The sequence below is a fragment of the Primulina eburnea genome, chromosome 8 (genome assembly GCF_022965805.1).
Source record: "Primulina eburnea isolate SZY01 chromosome 8, ASM2296580v1, whole genome shotgun sequence".
Classification (NCBI taxonomy): domain Eukaryota; kingdom Viridiplantae; phylum Streptophyta; class Magnoliopsida; order Lamiales; family Gesneriaceae; genus Primulina; species Primulina eburnea.
The window spans coordinates 20,981,418-21,000,291 of NC_133108.1; the positions used below are offsets into that span (position 1 = coordinate 20,981,418).

General features: G+C 39.6%; 1 protein-coding gene across 1 annotated transcript; it reads right to left on the reverse strand.

The window, feature by feature from the left end:
- Positions 1-15,145: 15,145 nt before the first annotated feature.
- LOC140839081 (uncharacterized) lies at positions 15,146-15,649 on the reverse strand. The gene has a single exon (XM_073205714.1). It carries the CDS (start codon positions 15,647-15,649, stop codon positions 15,146-15,148), a length of 504 nt encoding a protein of 167 aa, XP_073061815.1.
- Between the last annotated feature and the right edge of the window lie 3,225 nt (positions 15,650-18,874).

The window sequence follows — 18,874 nt, forward strand, 5'->3', positions numbered from 1 at the left end:
TATTTTCTTTTAGGCATCTAACATGAGATTTCAAGCATGCTTTTCCATTCAAACTCTTGTTTATTATGTTAGAGTAGATGCCCTGCAAGCCAACGGTTGGCTAGGGAATTTATTGACTCAAGTGAAATAAACAATCTTTATTTTAATATAATTTAACTTTTTATGGTCTTGTTATACTTTATCTGTATACCCATGCAATCAGCATAGATAAAGTCCTTGATTATGCTTTAATACAAATGAATCGTAATTCGATGTTGAAACTCATTTGTAAACACTGCATATTCTAAATTCGTTCCTAGTCGATTCAGCCGCCTAAAAATTGGATAAAGGTCGCTTGAGCTCGAGACTAGCATCTGTGATGTTGTGTACTGCGTTTCTTGGTAAGGGCATAGAGATGTCCAAACATGCAGATGGGTAGTCATATGATGATTATACCGAACAACCCTCCCTCGGACTTTCCAAGTGGTTATCATTCATCGAGAGGATAAGTCTATGGTTATGATTGTACACCATTAGTCCTTACGACCCGGGACAACACTGAGGCTCTATATGCTAGGGCTGTGCTTTGACTCGTTTATCGGCTCCAGGAGAGTCATCAGGTGGCGAGGTTGGGTACAGTTGCGACACATATAGGAGCCAGTGCATTGTAGTCGGGGATTCACCGCTCACCTACGGGTGTGGATATCCTATGTGATCTAATGAAATAATAGTGCAGAGAATCTCTGGCCAGAGTACGAGATGTACGTTGGAGAAGGAGTTCTCCAAATAGTACACGCGATGCCACTATTATAGTTATCATATAGTTATCGAATTAATATGCAACCCTCGATGAACCAATGGTTGCAGATTCGATCGGGATATATGAGATTAAGGGACCGTACTGTACGTTAATCATAATCGACTGGTTCTTGCAGGCACTATCAGTGATACCTAGGGGATCATGGGGCGATGCTACTAGACGCTCTTACCATGATCCGATGGGTGCAATCAGAAATGAGTTCTGACATTCTTGATCAAGGTGTTGATGAAAAGAATGGGGCTAACTAGGGTAAGCCCGAATAAAGGATTATGTCCTGAATCACAAAGAGTTGTGAACCCACGGCTAGCTGTATCCCTGAACCATTGAGGGTCACACAAGCACTGGATCGTTTGTTCCCGTTGAGAGAATAAATTCAAGGAGTTGAAATTATATTATGATATAGTAAATTCAAGGAGTTGAATTTATGATAATTAAATTTTGAGAAAATAAATTCAAGGAGTTGAACTTATGAGATAGTAAATTCAAGAAGTTGAATTTATGAAATTTGGAGAGAATAAATTCAAGGAGTTGAATTTATAAAATTTGATAATTTAATTTATTAAACTCAAATGTTGGGTTTATTAGATATTAAATTTTGGAGGTGATATAAATTCAAGGAGTTGAATTTATAATTTAAATAATAAATTCAAATGTTGAATTTATAATGTATTTAATTAATTTATTAAGCTCAAAAGTTGAGTTTATTAATTAATGAATTAAAATTGGTGGGAAGTATATTTATGGGCTTGTAGGAGTACAAGTCCAATATACTTAATGATTAAAGTTTAATGGACTTGGATTAAATAATTAAACTAGTTGGACTAGTCTAATAAATTAATCAAGCCCGTTAATGTTAATTATATATTTTAGGTCATGTGTTATATATAAATAAGATTTTGCAAGTCAAAGACCTAGCCACCACCCATTCTTCCAAGGTCATTCACGTGAATGAAAATTCAAATTCCTCCAAAATAGTTTTTCCGTTTTTCAAGAAAAGAGATTTGTGTCTCTCAAATTTTAAATCTCAAACGAAAAACATCTTTTAATTTTCTAGTACAAATTAGAGGAGGAACAAATCTTCCAGTCGTGGACCTGATTAGAAGATTATTGAAGAAAGTTCGTAGGGATTCATCAAGAGCCAGATCTATAATACCGGATCGGTTGGTGTCCAGTGAATTAAATTCACAAAGGTATAATTACTAAACATCCTATGTATGTTTGATTATGAAAATCATACGAGCGTCCAAATCAAATATATTTTGATTGTCAAAATAAAATAAAAATTTTAAAACTTCCGCTGCGTTTGGGCGTGTAGAAAACCGTGATCCAACATATTATGTGTACAAAGGGCTGCCATGACTTGGGTAAGTTCAAGCGTGGTTTAACACGATTGTTTAGTGTCCTAATCTCACACCACACACGCTACACCAGCCCATACAAGGAGGAAACGTTTTCTATACGAAAATACTGTCAAGGGGTTCGGGTTCTATGGTTGAATGGTTGAGCTTGGTTCGGCTGGGACCAGGGGCTGGCCATTATGTGGATGAGTCTCGGGAAGAGTCCTGGCTTGGACTCCTACCCGAGATTGGCAAAATGGGGCGCGCAAGTTCTGTAATCTGTGCAGACTTGGGGGCTCGGTCTAGGGGGCTTGGGCTGGGTTAGGTCGAATCCTTGGGGTCTTAAGTGAGTGCACAACATGATGGTTCAAGGGTGATTCAGTCAGTAAGGCTCTAGGCACCAGATAGTATAAACTACACGCCTAGGGGTTCTCGGCCATATTGGGCGCATGGTTTGGAGCTTCGGTTCGAGCCTGGGGGCTGGGGCTGTGGGTTCCTAGGGACCAGAGTGGTGTCTAAGGATGTTGGTCAGGGCCTGGACCAACATGGTCCGATGGTGGTTCGAGAAATTCAAGGGATGGCTCGGTGCCAACCATCGAGGGTCACTTAAGGGTTTAATCGAAGAAATTATTTGAAACATGACTCACCAGGGGTTGGGTCCTGGTTCATAAGGGCTAAAATGATATAAAAGACTAAATTTAGAATTTAAGAATTTTATATTAAATTTTGGGATTTTTCGGAATTAAAACGCCTTCAAGACGCCAATTCACGAAATAATTAAAAAGCCTAGTTTTTTTTTTAGCTAAAGAAAATTATGGAAATTTTAATTTAGGCTTAAACAATTATTTGGGACATGTTATAGTCAAAGAAATTAAGAAAAAGTCAAAAGCGTGGAATTTTACGTCTAAGGGTAAAACGGTCTTTTTATACCTAGAAATTAGTAAACGTCATGGCAGTGTCCTAAATACTGTTTTATATGCTAATATGATTATTTTTCATGATTATGGATGTTTAAGAATTTTTATATGTTAATATGTCATTTTAAATGATTATGAACTTCTAAGATGCTGACACGTTTATTTTAAATGTTTACGGATTTTAATATGATAAAATGTTTATTTTAAAAGTTTATGTTTTCTCTTATGATTTTTATATGTTAAAACGTTTATTTTAAATGTTCGGGGATTTTTATGGTTTAATCTTTGACGTTTAAAAGATATGTTGCATGCTTGGTTTCAATTATTAAGTTATGATAACATGTTGAAGGATGTGAAGGAATTGTGACTACTACATGTTGGAAATATCGTGAGGGTTATGGTCCCAGTAGGAGACCGACGATCGTGTTTTCTTGGATACAGATACAAATACAAATACGAATACGAATACGAATATGTTAATACGTAGGCCAAGGCCCAGTTGACCGGTGAGAGTGTTGCTGGTGTCCCCGCCGCCCAGTACTGTGGTTTCTTTAGATGGATCCATCGCACAATACGATCAAGAATACGAGTCACAATCACGATCTGAATTCAACAAACACGAACATGAATATGAATATGTTAATATGAATATGAATATGAGAACATGAATATGTTGATTTGAATATGGATATGAATATGAATATGTTTATGTTTATATGAAAATGTTTATGCGTAATATTATAAAAATGTTTTTATTTAAAAGTTTTATGCATCATGAAAATGTTTACGAAAATTTTTATGTTTATCTTCATGAAAACGATATTTTAAGTAAAAGTATTTTTCACTGTTATATGTTAACTGTATTACGTATTACTCGTTATCAAGAATATGACGTGTTGAGTCTTTAGACTTACTAGGTGTGTTGATGCAGGTGATATAAATAACTATGATATTGGAGGTCTTGACGAGTGACTTGCTGGAATGTCGGTGCACATAACCCGAGGACCAGCGCTTCTATTTTTCCGCATTTAAGTTTACGATTTTAAGTTAAAGATTTTTACGACATTTTATTTATGCTTTTGAGAGATTTTTGAGAGGTTTAGTATGGGCTTCAAATTATTGCTTTTTAGGTTCGGTAAAACGATTTACGATTTCATGTTTGACTATTCTCTTTAGATTTTCAAGTACTAGTTGGATGTTTTATTGTAAAAATGGTGAGAAGATATTTTAAAGTATTTATATATATATGTATATTTTTAATTATTAAGATTAAGGAAGGAAAAAAAAATTTGTAGTACTTTTTAAGAAAGCGAATAAGCAGAAGTTTCAGTAAATCCCTACGAACATTCTTCGATCTCATAATCCGGTCCACGACTGGAATATTTTTTCCTCTTTTAAATTGCACTAGAAATTTAGAAGAACTTTTGCGTAGAGATGGAACACTGAGAAGAAATCGATTCAACAATAATAAGCCAAATTTTTTTTGCAAGAATTGAGAGCTTTTGAGAACAGCACACTAATCCTTAGGGAAGAGCAGAAAATTCTTGAATCTCCTTCTCAACTTTCGGATGCCTCCTTTTTAAAATAAGAATCAAATCTTATATTTTTATCTAATCTAAAATTTACTTAATTAATTAGATTGATTAAGTAAATCAAAGATTCTAAAAATATTTGTGTGCCAAATCATGAAACTCTGGGAAGCATGTTAATGGATAAAAATCAAATTCTTATTATTATTTTCTTATTATTATTTTTCTAATCATTTATTTACTTAATTAATCTAATTAATTAAGGTAATTAAAGATTCCAAAAATAAAATGCATCCCATGTCATGGTCAATTTCGAATGATGCACATATTTCTTATAATATCATGCATCATTGTTATTTTGCTTTGTGTGCAAGTTTTTAAAATTATGGTATCATGAACATATTCATTACACAAATCAATACTATATTTTATAAATACTTAATGGGCTATATTTTAACACAATTAAAATATAATTATTAAAGCTCATTTGAACTTTAATAAATTAGCATGATGGACTTATACTCTTACAAGCACATGATCCATGCTCCCATTATATTAATATCATCATAATCTCAATCGATGATCCATCATCATCGATGTGACAATTTTAACTTATTTGTTATTATGATTCACACTTTAGTTTCGAGATCACCAATGTCTAAATAAAGCAGGTGCACTCTCTTTGACTGTTTTAGCCGTCATACTCTCAAAATTTCTATAAGCTTTTAAACTTTATCTATAAGCTTATCGATTGATCATATCAAACTTATTTCTTATTAATTCAACTCATTGAATTTATTATCTCAACGGGAACAAGTAAACCAATGCTTGTGTGACCCTCAATGGTTCAGGGATGCAGCTAGCCGTGGGTTCACAACTCTTTGTGATTCAGGACATAATCTTTTATTCGGGCTTATCCTAATTTGCCTCATTCTATGTAACAACCATTGATCATGAGAACGTCAGAAATCATATTTCTGATTAAACCCATCGAATCATTGTAAGAGCTTCTAGTAGCATCGTCCCATGATTCCCTAGGTATCACTGATAGTGTCTGCAAGAACCAGTCGATTATGATTAAAGTACAGTACGGTCCCTTCATCTCATATATCACGATCGAATCTGCAACCATTGATTCACCGAGGATTGCATATTAATTCGATAACTATGTGATAACTATAATAGTGGCATCGTGTGTACTATTTGAGAACTCCTTCTCTAACGTACATCTCATACTCTGGCCAGAGATTTCATGCACTAATATTTAATCAGATCACACAGAATATCCAGACCCGTAGGTGAGCGGTGAATCCCCGACTACAATGCACTGGCTCCTATATGTGTCGCTACTATACCCAATCTCGCCACCTGATGACTCTCCCGGAGCCGGTAAACGAGTCAAAGCACAGTCCTAGCATATATAGCCTCAGTGTTGTCCTGGGTCGTAAGGACTAATGGTGTACAATCATAACCACAGACTTATCCTCTCGATGAATGATAACCACTTGGAAAGTGTGGGGATCCGGACGCTAATCATCTTCTTAATTGTCATTAGGACTAATTTAATCAATTAGAATAAACAGAGTCTAATTTTTTTTTTTAAATGCGGAAGGTAATGGAATCATTCTATTATACAAACCAGTATAATAATACAAATACTATATAACATGCATCTCGTTCTAAACTAGGTTCAACTACTACAATCAAGTAATAAACCTATCTAGATCCAAGTCCGGAATCACCACTCTAATCTCGATTTTTCTTCACCTCTGTGACCCTGAACCTGTCCCACCTGTTGCCATGCACACATACAGACAAGACAACAGCCAGATAACTCCGGTGAGATATAAATATCCCAGTATAAACAATGTATCAATACAATCATATAAAACATATATAACAGCATAAACAATCATTAAAACATGTATCCCAATCTGACTACATGAATCAATACGAATCTGTATTTAAGTCAATGGCTTGTTATCTTATCTCAACTTATTTCTGACCTAGGGATCCCGATCTAATTTAGACTTTGGCATGCTGTATCGAATGTCTACAATAGAAGTCGATCTACATCTAAGCTCATCGACACACCGTAAGTCTAGAGTCTCAGCGGTTCTGACAAAGACTCGGCGGTTCTGCCCTAGCTAGGCTGATCTACCCTAGACTCAAAACTCTGGCTCTGCTATCATTCAATAGACTAAACATATCAATCTGATAATCTGCAAATATCAATGCAATAAAATAAAGTATGTGATTTTGGGAAACTCAAGTCAAACCTATCTTGAGTTGTGCTATCCCGAATCAACATTTATTTTAACATTTCTTGCTGTCGCTCTGATACAATCGAAGTCCTGACTCAAAGTCTGTCACTGTTCGATCTGGCAATGACAATATTAATATTCTGTATCAATATTCTATTTATTTCAAGACCTCTCTGTCTTATCAAATTCTAACTATACAAGAGTACAATCTTGCGATTCCGGTAATACCATATCAGTCTATACCAATTCCATTAACTTAAAATCAACCACGATACAAATCTGATATCACATCTCAGTCAATTTAACTTTGAAATTCATAACAATTCAATAATCAATCTGTTTCTTAATCAGACTTCGATTCTATGATGTCTGCTATATCAAGAGTACTATATATGAATCCCATTCACTTTTGACAATATCATAATTTCAAGACATGTCAAAACTTAATAAAAATTACGTCCAGTTGAAGCCTGCGTCGATAGGAACACATTACCGAAGTCGGATTCACAATCGGACGGACGGATCGAAATATAAAGGCGTAAGGATTTTCTGAAACTATTTCGTTCTCCTTTCTTCGTTTCCTCCATTTCTGATGAAGGAATTCGTATATATATATCTAAACTTGCATGGTTCTGCAACGTCTCACGTTTCTTGTATATCGGTTGGCGCTCGGGCGGTCATGAATTTCCGCCCGGGCGCTTGCTTGGCGCTCTGGCGGTTAAAACATACCGCCCGGGCGTGGGGTGTTCTGCCCTCACGATTAATCCTTGGCGCTCGGGCGGTCATAAACTACCGCCCGGTCGCCACATCTTCTGCCCGCAGCATACTTCTATTGAACACTGGCGCTCGGGCGGTCAAAAACTACCTCTCGGGCGCCAGACTCTCTGTCCACAAGTTGTGTAATTCATATGCTTGGCCCAATTTGGTCTCGTAATGGCCCGGCTATATCACATCAGTTTATAATCAAAATCTCAGATTAATAGAATCAAGATCTTGGCCTTACAGAAAGTCCGAGGGAGGGTTGTTCGGTATAATCATCATATGACTACCCATCTGCATGTTTTGACATCTCCATGCCCTTACCAAGAAACGCAGTACACAACATCACATATACTAGTCTCGAGCTCAAGCGACCTTTATCCATGTTTTAGGCGGATGAATCGACTAGGAACGAATTTAGATTATGCAGTGTTTACAAATGAGTTTCAACATCGAATTACGATTCATTTGTATTAAAGCATAATCAAGGACTTTATCTATGCTGATTGCATGGGTATACAGATAAAGTATAACGAAACCATTAAAAAGTTAAATTATATTTAAATAAAGATTTTTTATTTCACTTGTGTCAATAAATTACCTAGCCAACCGTTGGGTGAACCTCAACATCCTCTTTGATCTATCTCTATAGATTTGTATTCCCAATATATAGGATGCTTCACCCATGTCTTTCATGGAGAATTTACTTGCTAACCATACTTTAGTTGATTGCAGTAATCCTACATCATTCCCAATGAGCAAGATGTCATCAACATAAAGTACTAGGAATGTCACTACACTCCCACTAACTTTCTTTTACACTCATGGTTTCTCAGGATTCTTAGCAAAACCAAACTCTTTGATATTGCTATTGTAATGAACCGTACTTTTCATACTTAAAATTTGCGGAAAAATTAAAAATTTTCTTAAATATACACATCCATACGGTCGTCACTCACCATTCATCAAAATAATATTTGAAATCAATATCGCCAACTTAAATTTGCTAAAGGACAAGCTGTCTCAAAATGTCTCACAATCCAATCATAAAATCAGAGTGTAAATGTATTTTCTTAAAATCTTAAAACAACGTAGGCGGCCCTCGGGTATAGCCTCCCGTTCAGTCCAAGCCTGCCCCTTGGTCGCCACCTCCCGTCTCCTCATCAACATAGTCAACTGCATCGATCAAGTCTAGTGAGTCTAAAGACTCAACACGTATAAACTGGGATAACGAGTACTACATAACAAAATCGCATGCATCTTAAAAATAGAACGTACATAACTTGCAACTTGAGCTTGCATAAAAAAACTTGAACATACGTACATACATAACTAGACGTGCCATCAACATGAACTTTCATAAACATACTGCATGCTTGAACATACGTAACTTCATCATTTTCGTAGAGGATGTTTCAAAGCAAGTGACCCATACATAATAAACGCCTGATCAGACACACCACAGTACTGGGATGACAGGGACGTATCCACTGCCGCATACATGAGATCCCCGTTCATAATTTAACGGGCTGGTTGGTCCCCGTTCATAATTTAACGCTTTCCAACCACGATCTAACCCGTTCATAATTTAACGGGGCGGAGAGGTCCTCGGCCACGTTCACCGACTTCCAAACCCATTCATAATTTGTTCACAAGACATTTAGCATACCTCAAAAACTTAAAATATTTTCTTTGCACGTCATACATACTAACTTGGCGTTGAGGGATTCGTTGGACTTCGACTGGGGCCGTTGCTGCACACACTAACATGAAATTGCATACTTAACTTGCATAACTTAACGTAGAAATCATACTTACTCTCGAGTTCAATCATTACTTAGGACATTCTAAAATTTCCCATGACGCGACCTTGATAATCCTTGCACTAAACCATGACGTCTAACCTCAAAGCATACTAAATTATTTTTCCCAAAAACGAAGGACACGGACCCCGTACCTACATCCGTGTAGTGGTCCGTGTAGACTCTGGAAGTAGACACCGAAAGGAAGCAAAGGCACGGACCCCATGTCAGGGTCCGGGTGGACATCTGTGTAGGCACTGGAAGAATACACTAAGTGAAACCCAAAGGCACGGACCCCGTGCCCTCATCCGTGTAGGGGTCCATGTAGATACTGGAAAAAGAGACGCCGAGAAGGAAACAAAGGCACGGACCCCGTGTCAGGGTCCGTGTACGGGTCCGTGTACCCACTGTGATCGCGAACTTACGAAAATTCTATACATGCTTTGCTGAACATCCTAGACTTGATTACACGGACTATGAAACGACACCATGAGTCGTTCCTAGAACACTAAGGCATTATACCAAACCCAAGTAAACATTATCATTACCCCAAGAGTAACAAACCATCAACAACAACGACACAACTCAAAATTCGACACAATGTTACTTCCTACGACTCTTGCTTCAACTTAGTGCTATCGACCCGAAATGAACCATTAGTGACCGTCCAAATACATAAACAAGGTACCTATACGCAGCAACGATCACCCGTCGATCCCCAACGAAGCCTGCAACAATTAAACTTCAAGGATACATCAATATCATAACTTTTCTGAAAACACAGTTTGAGCAGTCCCACGAAAAACATCATAACTCACTCAATTTTCATACAAAAATCTCAAATTTTATATCAAATGGAAGGCATCAAAAAGTTCTACAATTTTCTAGTTGAAAGTTTTCTCAAAATCCCGACAGAAAAATCGCAGTTTTCAACAGAACAGTGAGTTACGAGATTTCAGATCTAAAAAGTATTTCAAACGCATTCAAACCATTTTTCCGCTCAAACAACGAACGTCACACATGGATTTTCACGCATAAAAATACACAACGCATACTCTGACAAGATCGATGCAGAAAGAACAGAATATACGTGCCTTTTGATATTTAAAAATACCGTAACGACGATACCGAAGCGGAGATGTAGTGAGGCTTGATCCGGGACTAACGTGGCTCGATTTTCTTGAAATAAACTCGACGAAATATTGCTGGAAATTGATGAGGGAAGGGGCGGCTGCTTCTATACCAAGAACCCAAAGTTTCTTTCCTTTAAATTCTGAAAATAAAAATGTGTATGTGTGTGTATTGTGTTTTTACGTGAGTGTGTGTGTGAAATTGTGTGTGTGCGTGTGTTTGGGTAGAACTGAGGTAATTAAATTGTTTAATTACCCTATTAAAATGCTAAATATAAAGGCTAATCAAGTTGCTCGTTAAAATGCTAGTTAAAATATTATAAAATTCTACTCCACTATTAACTCTAAATAAACTCTCTTACTTTAAAATAAAATACACAAGGGTCATATCTTTAAAAGTTTAAAAACCTTAAAATCATCTAATAATTAAATTTGGCTTTAAAGTACTAACACCTCATAAATCAATTTAAAATGCCCCATCCTAAATCTTAAAATAAAATACCGCATTCTAAATTGCCAAAATCGTCACCGGGTCTTTTCCTCGATTCCACCTCGAATAATCGTCTGAAACATGAAACTCGAAAAACATTTTAACGTGCATCACGATGAACATGAATAATTTAAAATAATGCACTTAAATAAATCATGCACTGCTAAAATCAATATATAAAAAAAAAGGTTAATTAAATTATTTAATAATTAAATGAATGCATGGGTTATACGTGTACTGAATTTGGGCACTACAGTTCCTCCCCCACTTATAAAAATTTCGTCCTCGAAATTAAATCTTACCGAACAACTCCGGGTAGCGAAGTCTCATTTCTGCTTCTGACTCCCATGTGGCTTCTTCCACTGATTGGTTTAACCACCGAACCTTGACTAGCTTAGTCACTTTGTTCCGGATTCTGCGCTCTTGCCTGTCTAGGATTTGGACTGGTTTCTCCTCATAAGACAGGTCTGGAGCAAGCTGCAACGGCTCCAAACTCAGAATGTGCGAAGGATTAGCTAGGTATTTCCTTAGCATCGAGACATGGAACACATTGTGCACCCCGGCCAGATTCGGTGGAAGGGCAACACGATAGGCTAGTGTTCCAACTCTGTCCAAAATTTCGAACGGCCCAATGAACCTCGGACTCAGTTTGCCTCTTTTTCCAAATCTCATAACACCCTTCATAGGTGCTATCTTGATAAAAACGTGATCTCCTACGGCAAACTCGAGATCTCTTCTCCTTTTATCGGCATAGCTCTTTTGACGGCTTTGGGCAGTCTTCATTCTATCACGAATCTTGCCCACCACGTCTGCAGTCTGCTGCACTATCTCTGGACCAAGTTCTGTCCTCTCACCAACTTCATCTCAATGAACTGGTGATCTGCACTTCCTCCCGTACAATGCCTCATAGGGAGCCATACCAATGGATGCTTGGAAGCTGTTGTTGTATGTGAACTCCACTAGAGGTAGTCTAGACTCCCAAGTTCCTTGAAAATCAATCATGCACGCTCTCAGCAAATCCTCTAAAATCTGAATCACTCGCTCAGACTGGCCATCTGTCTGCGGGTGAAAAGCTGTACTGAAAAGCAACTTTGTCCCCATGGCTGCATGTAAGCTCTTCCAGAAGGACGACGTAAACCTTGGGTCCCTGTCGGACACAATTGAAAATGGAAATCCATGTAAGCGAACTATCTCTCTGAGATAAAGCTCCGCATACTGCGTCATGGAGAAAGTCGTCTTCACCGGTAGGAAATGTGCTGATTTAGTGAGTCGGTCCACTATAACCCAAATAGAATTCGATCCTCTGACTGTTCTCGGCAACCCAACCACGAAATCCATAGTAATGTTCTCCCACTTCCACTCAGGATTGGGGAGTGACTTAACCAACCCTGCTGGCCTCTGATGTTCAGCTTTTACTTGCTGACAAGTGAGACATTCTGATACGAATCTACGGATGTCTCGCTTCATCCCTGGCCACCAATACAATAACTGTAGGTCTTTGTACATCTTGGTACCTCCTGGGTGAATGGAATACGGAGATGCGTGTGCCTCTGTCAAAATATCCTGTCTGATCGAACCAACACTAGGCACCCAAATTCTACCTCTGTATCTCACAATGCCGTCTGAAACTGTGTACATCACACTGCCCTTTGCTTCGTCTTTCAGTCTCCATTTCTGTAACTGCTAATCTGAAGACTGACCTGCTCGGATACGGTCTAGCAACCCAGATTTGACTATCAGATTAGACAGTCTAGGAGCTCTGTTCTCTCGATAAATCTCCAGACCAAATCTCTGAATCTCCGACTGAAGCGGTCTCTGAGCTGACAACTGAGCGACAACTGCCACTTTTCTACTCAAAGCATCTGCGAAAACATTAGCCTTCCCCGGATGGTAGCTAATTTCGCAGTCGTAATCTTTCACAAGTTCCAACCACTGCATCTGTCTCATATTCAGCTCTTTCTGCGTGAAGAAATATTTGAGACTCTTGTGGTCGGTGAAAATCTGACATTTCTCGCCGTATAGATAGTGTCTCCAAATCTTCAGTGCGAAGACAATGGCGGCTAACTCAAGGTCATGCGTCGGGTAGTTTTTCTCGTGCACTTTCAACTGCCTGGAAGCATAAGCTATGACGCGACCTTGCTGCATCAACACTGCGCCTAATCCGAGCTTAGATGCATCGGTATAAAGCACAAACTCACCTTGCCCTGACGGCATGGCTAGCACTGGCGCTGAAATAAGAGCTTGCTTCAAGGTGTCGAAGCTCTTCTGGCATTCCTCACTCCACACAAACTTAGCATTTTTCTTGGTTAGTGAAGTGAGCGGCACTGCTATGGACGAAAATCCCTTAATGAACTTACGGTAGTAACCGGCTAAACCCAAAAAGCTGCGGATTTCTGATGCGTTCTTTGGCTCAACCCATTCCTTAACGGCTGCTACCTTCGCTGGGTCTACCTCAATACCACTGCTGGATACTATATGCCCCAAAAATGCAACTTTCTGCAGCCAAAATTCACACTTACTGAACTTCGCAAATAGCTTGCGACTTTACAAGGTCTGCAAAACTGTCCTCAAATGCTGGTTGTGCTCTTCATGGCTCTTCGAGTATATGAGGTCCATGAACACTATGACGAACTGATCAAGATAGGGCTGAAATACTCGATTCATGAGGTCCATGAAAATTGCTGGAGCATTCGTCAACCCGAATGGCATTACTAAGAACTCGAAATGCCCATACCTGGTCCTGAAGGCCGTCTTGTGAACGTCTGCATCCTTAACCTTCAGCTGGTGATACCCTGATCGAAGATCTATCTTAAAGAAAACTGTATCTCCCTGCAATTGATCAAACAAGTCTTCGATTCTAGGAAGTGGGTACTTATTCTTGATCGTTACCTTGTTCAGCTCTCGGTAATCGATGCACAGCCTAATAGTCTCATCCTTCTTCTTTACGAAGAGCACAGGTGCGCCCCATGGTGAGAAACTAGGGCGGGTAAATCCTTTTTCGAGGAGCTCCTGAATCTGCTGCTTGAGCTCTAACATTTCAGCTGGAGTTAATCGGTACGGTGCCTTAGAGATTGGCGCTGTGCCTGGCACGAGATCGATTGCAAACTCCACCTCCCTCTCTGGTGGAAGGCCTGTGACGTCATCAGGAAAGACGTCTGGGAAGTCCATGACTACTTGCACCTCTGATAAAGATGGAGTGTGCACGTCAGGCATGAAATAATACTAGCCAAAAAGGCCTGACACCCCTTGGAAATCAACCTCCTCGCCTGCATGCACGAAATCATGCGAGGAAAGCTTCTCCATCTGGCTAGTTCAAAAAGAAACTGTTCCATGCCCGGAGGTCTAACCAAGACTGACCTCTTCTGAAAATCGATTAAGACTCTGTTCCTTGTCAGCCAGTCCATTCCCAGAATGATATCAAACTCTGGCATTGGTAAGACGATCAAGTCGGCATAGACTAGGTGGCCGTGTAGTTCTAGATCAATATCTCTGACCACGCTGGTAGCTAACAGATCTTCCCCCGATGGGACTGTCACTGAAAAGTACATGTCTAGGCCGATGGACTTGAGGTCCAAATGATTAGCAAACGTCTCTGATACGAAGGAGTGAGTGGCTCCTGAGTCTATCAGTGCAGTTGTGGATAATCTCTTAATAAAAATGTTTCCTGAGATGCGTTAGCACAACACAACTTATATCCCCAAAAATACTATCATTAACCTAAAGCACAATAGAACTCAGCTTCCCAAGGCACACAAAAAATTACTAGCACACTAATAGTCCCAAAATAGAATTCCACATGCAAGGCAACGAAATACTGAGCTTCGGTAGAAAGGTTTACCTGTCAGTAAAGTAGTTTCTGGATCCGCCTCATGTGCGTGCATAGCGAATACCCTGCCCTGAGTTGGATGCTTACAGTGTGGGCACTCCTTCAACACGTGGTCCGTTGCTCCACATTTAAAACATTTCCCGGATCCCCATAGGCACTGTCCGGGATGCTGGCGATTGCACTTCTGGCACACTGGAAAGTTACCGGGCTTCTGAGGCGCCCCGTGCTGCTGAATTGGACCCTTGCCCTTAGGTGGTCCCTGATACGGTTTCTTCCCAGGTGTCCCCTGATATTACTTCTTAAACTGGGGCCTCTGTTGCTGCTGCTGATGATGTTGCGGTTGTGGTGGTGCCTGGTAGGGCCTCTTGCCCAACCTGTCCGCCTCTATATCCCTTAGATCCTGTTCTGCCGCCAATGCTCTAGATACGGCGACCAAATAGCTAGTAAGGCCAGCTAACCTCACATCGCGGCGCAGGATCGGCCGCAATCCATTCAGAAAGTGCCTCAGTTTCGCTTGGGCATCATTCGCAATGAGGGGTACGAAGTAACACCCCCTCTCAAAATTCCTCACGAATTCTGCCACGCTACTGTCTCCCTGTCGTAGCATCATGAACTCACTGGTGAGTCTGGATCGTACTTCCTCAGTGAAGTACTTGGAGTAGAAGACCTCCTTGAATCCATTCCACGGCAGTACCTGCAAGTTGACTGCCACGGATGCACTCTCCCACCACAGTCTAGCGTCTCCAGTCAATAAGAAAGTGGCACAACGGACTCTCTCAGCATCTTCCAGCTCCATAAAGTCAAATATTACCTCTATGGACTTAATCCATCCCTCTGCTACCATCGGGTCAGTGGTACCCGAAAACTCCTTAAGACTCATCCTCCTAAACCTTTCATATACTGCCTCTGGTTGGGGCCTCGCCCCTGCACCCATTGTTGCGGCCTGGTTCCCCGCAAACTGTGCGAAGAACTGCGTCATACCAGCAAGCATCTGAGCCTACATATCTGGAGGTGGTGGTGGTGGCGGATTGGCCCTCTCCTCAACTCGAGGCTCTCTGTCCTCATCTCTTGTTTCACGGTCGATCATACGTCTAGGAGGCATACTGTTCCAGTGAATTGCCCAACACGTAAACCCAACATGCATGTACATGATATAAATGACATATGATGCACGAAATTTGAACTTAAACATGAACATGCTGAAATTCATGGCTTAATGCATATTACATAGCATAAGATTTTGAAAATTTAAAACTTACAGACTTGAGGTGTGACTTCGACAGCTTCTTGCGACTGGCAGTAGGCATAACCCTTTACAAGAACACCGCTCTGATACCAACTGTAACGAACCGTACTTTTCATACTTAAAATTTGCGCAAAAATTAAAAATTTTCTTAAATATACACATCCATACGGTCGTCACTCATCATTCATCAAAAAAATATTTGAAATCAATATCGCCAACTAAAATTTGCTAAAGGAAAGCTGTCTCAAAATGTCTCACAATCCAATCATAAAATCAGAGTGTAAATGTATTTTCTTAAAATTTTAAAACAACGTAGGCGGTCCTCAGGTCTAGCCTCCCGCTCAGTCCAAGCCTGCCCCTTGGTCGCCACCTCCCGTCTCCTCACCAACATAGTCACCTGCATCGATCAAGTCTAGTGAGTCTAAAGACTCAACACGTATAAACTGGGATAACGAGTACTACATAACAAAATCGCATGCATCTTAAAAATAGAACGTACATAACTTGCAACTTGAGCTTGCATAAAAAAACTTGAACATACGTACATACATAACTAGACGTGCCATCAACATGAACTTTCATAAACATACTGCATGCTTGAACATACGTAACTTCATCATTTTCGTAGAGGATGTTTCAAAGCAAGTGACCCATACATAATAAACGCCTGATCAGACACACCACAGTACTGGGCTGACAGGGACGTATCCACTGTCGCATACATGAGATCCCCATTCATAATTTAACGGGCTGGTTGGTCCCCGTTCATAATTTAACGCTTTCCAACCACGATCTAACCCGTTCATAATTTAACAGGGCGGAGAGGTCCTCGGCCACGTTCACCGACTTCCAAACCCATTCATAATTTGGTCACAAGACATTTAGCATACCTCAAAAACTTAAAATATTTTCTTTGCACGTCATACATACTTACTTGGCGTTGAGGGATTCGTTGGACTTCGACTAGGGCCGTTGCTGCATACACTAACATGAAATTGCATACTTAACTTGCATAACTTAACGTAGAAATCATACTTACTCTCGAGTTCAATCATTACTTAGGACATTCTAAAATTTCCCATGACGCGACCTTGATAATCCTTGCACTAAACCATGACGTCTAACCTCAAAGCATACTAAATTATTTTTCCCAAAAACGAAGGACACGGACCCCGTACCTACATCCGTGTAGGGGTCCGTGTAGACTCTGGAAGTAGACACCGAAAGGAAGCAAAGGCACGGACCCCGTGTCAGGGTCCGGGTGGACATCCGTGTAGGCACTGGAAGAATACACTAAGTGAAACCCAAAGGCACCGTGCCCTCATCCGTGTAGGGGTCCGTGTAGATACTGGAAAAAGAGACGCCGAGAAGAAAACAAAGGCACGGACCCCGTGTCAGGGTCCGTGTACGGGTCCGTGTACCCACTGTGATCGCGAACTTACGAAAATTCTATACATGCTTTGCTGAACATCCTAGACTTGATTACACGGACTATGAAACAACACCATGAGTCGTTCCTAGAACACTAAGGCATTATACCAAACCCAAGTAAACATTATCATTGCCCCAAGAGTAACAAACCATCAACAAAAACGACACAACTCAAAATTCGACACAATGTTACTTCCTACGACTCTTGCTTCAACTTAGTGCCTATCGACCCGAAATGAACCATTAGTGACCGTCCAAATACATAAACAAGGTACCTATACGCAGCAACGATCACCCGTCGTTTCCCAACGAAGCCTGCAACAATTAAACTTCAAGGATACATCAATATCATAACTTTTCTGAAAAACGCAGTTTGAGCAGTCCCACGAAAAACATCATAACTCACTCAATTTTCATCCAAAAATCTCAAATTTTATATCAAATGGAAGGCATCAAAAAGTTCTACAATTTTCTAGTTGAAAGTTTTCTCAAAATCCCGACAGAAAAATCGCAGTTTTCAACAGAACAGTGAGTTACGAGATTTCAGATCTAAAAAGTATTTCAAACACATTCAAACCATTTTTCCGCTCAAACGACGAACGTCACACATGGATTTTCACGCATAAAAATACACAACGCATACTATGACAAGATCAATGCAGAAAGAAGAGAATATACGTGCCTTTTGATATTTAAAAATACCGTAACGACGATACCGAAGCGGAGATGGAGTGAGGCTTGATCCGGGAAGAACGTGGCTCGATTTTCTTGAAATAAACTCGACGAAATATTGCTGGAAATTGATGAGGGAAGGCGCGGCTGCTTCTATACCAAGAACCCAAAGTTTCTTTCCTTTAAATTCTGAAAATAAAAATGTGTATGTGTGTGTATTGTGTTTTTACGTGAGTGTGTGTGTGAAATTGTGTGTGTGCGTGTGTTTGGGTAGAACTTAGGTAATTAAATTGTTTAATTACCCTATTAAAATGCTAAATAAAAAGGCTAATCAAGTTGCTCCTTAAAATGCTAGTTAAAATATTATAAAATGCTACTCCACTATTAACTCTAAATAAACTCTCTTACTTTAAAATAAAATACACAAGGGTCATATCTTTAAAAGTTTAAAAATCTTAAAATCATCTAATAATTAAATTAGGCTTTAAAGTACTAACACCTCATAAATCAATTTAAAATGCCCCATCCTAAATCTTAAAATAAAATACCGCATTCTAAATTGCCAAAATCGTCACCGGGTCTTTTCCTCGATTCCGCCTCGAATAATCGCCTGAAACATGAAACTCGAAAAACATTTTAACGTGCATCACGATGAACATGAATAATTTAAAA

What these genes read in the sequence shown, in the direction of transcription:
- LOC140839081 (XM_073205714.1), bottom strand. Translation starts at nt 15,649, where the DNA reads ATGGAGCTGGAAGATGCTGAGAGAGTCCGTTGTGCCACTTTCTTATTG.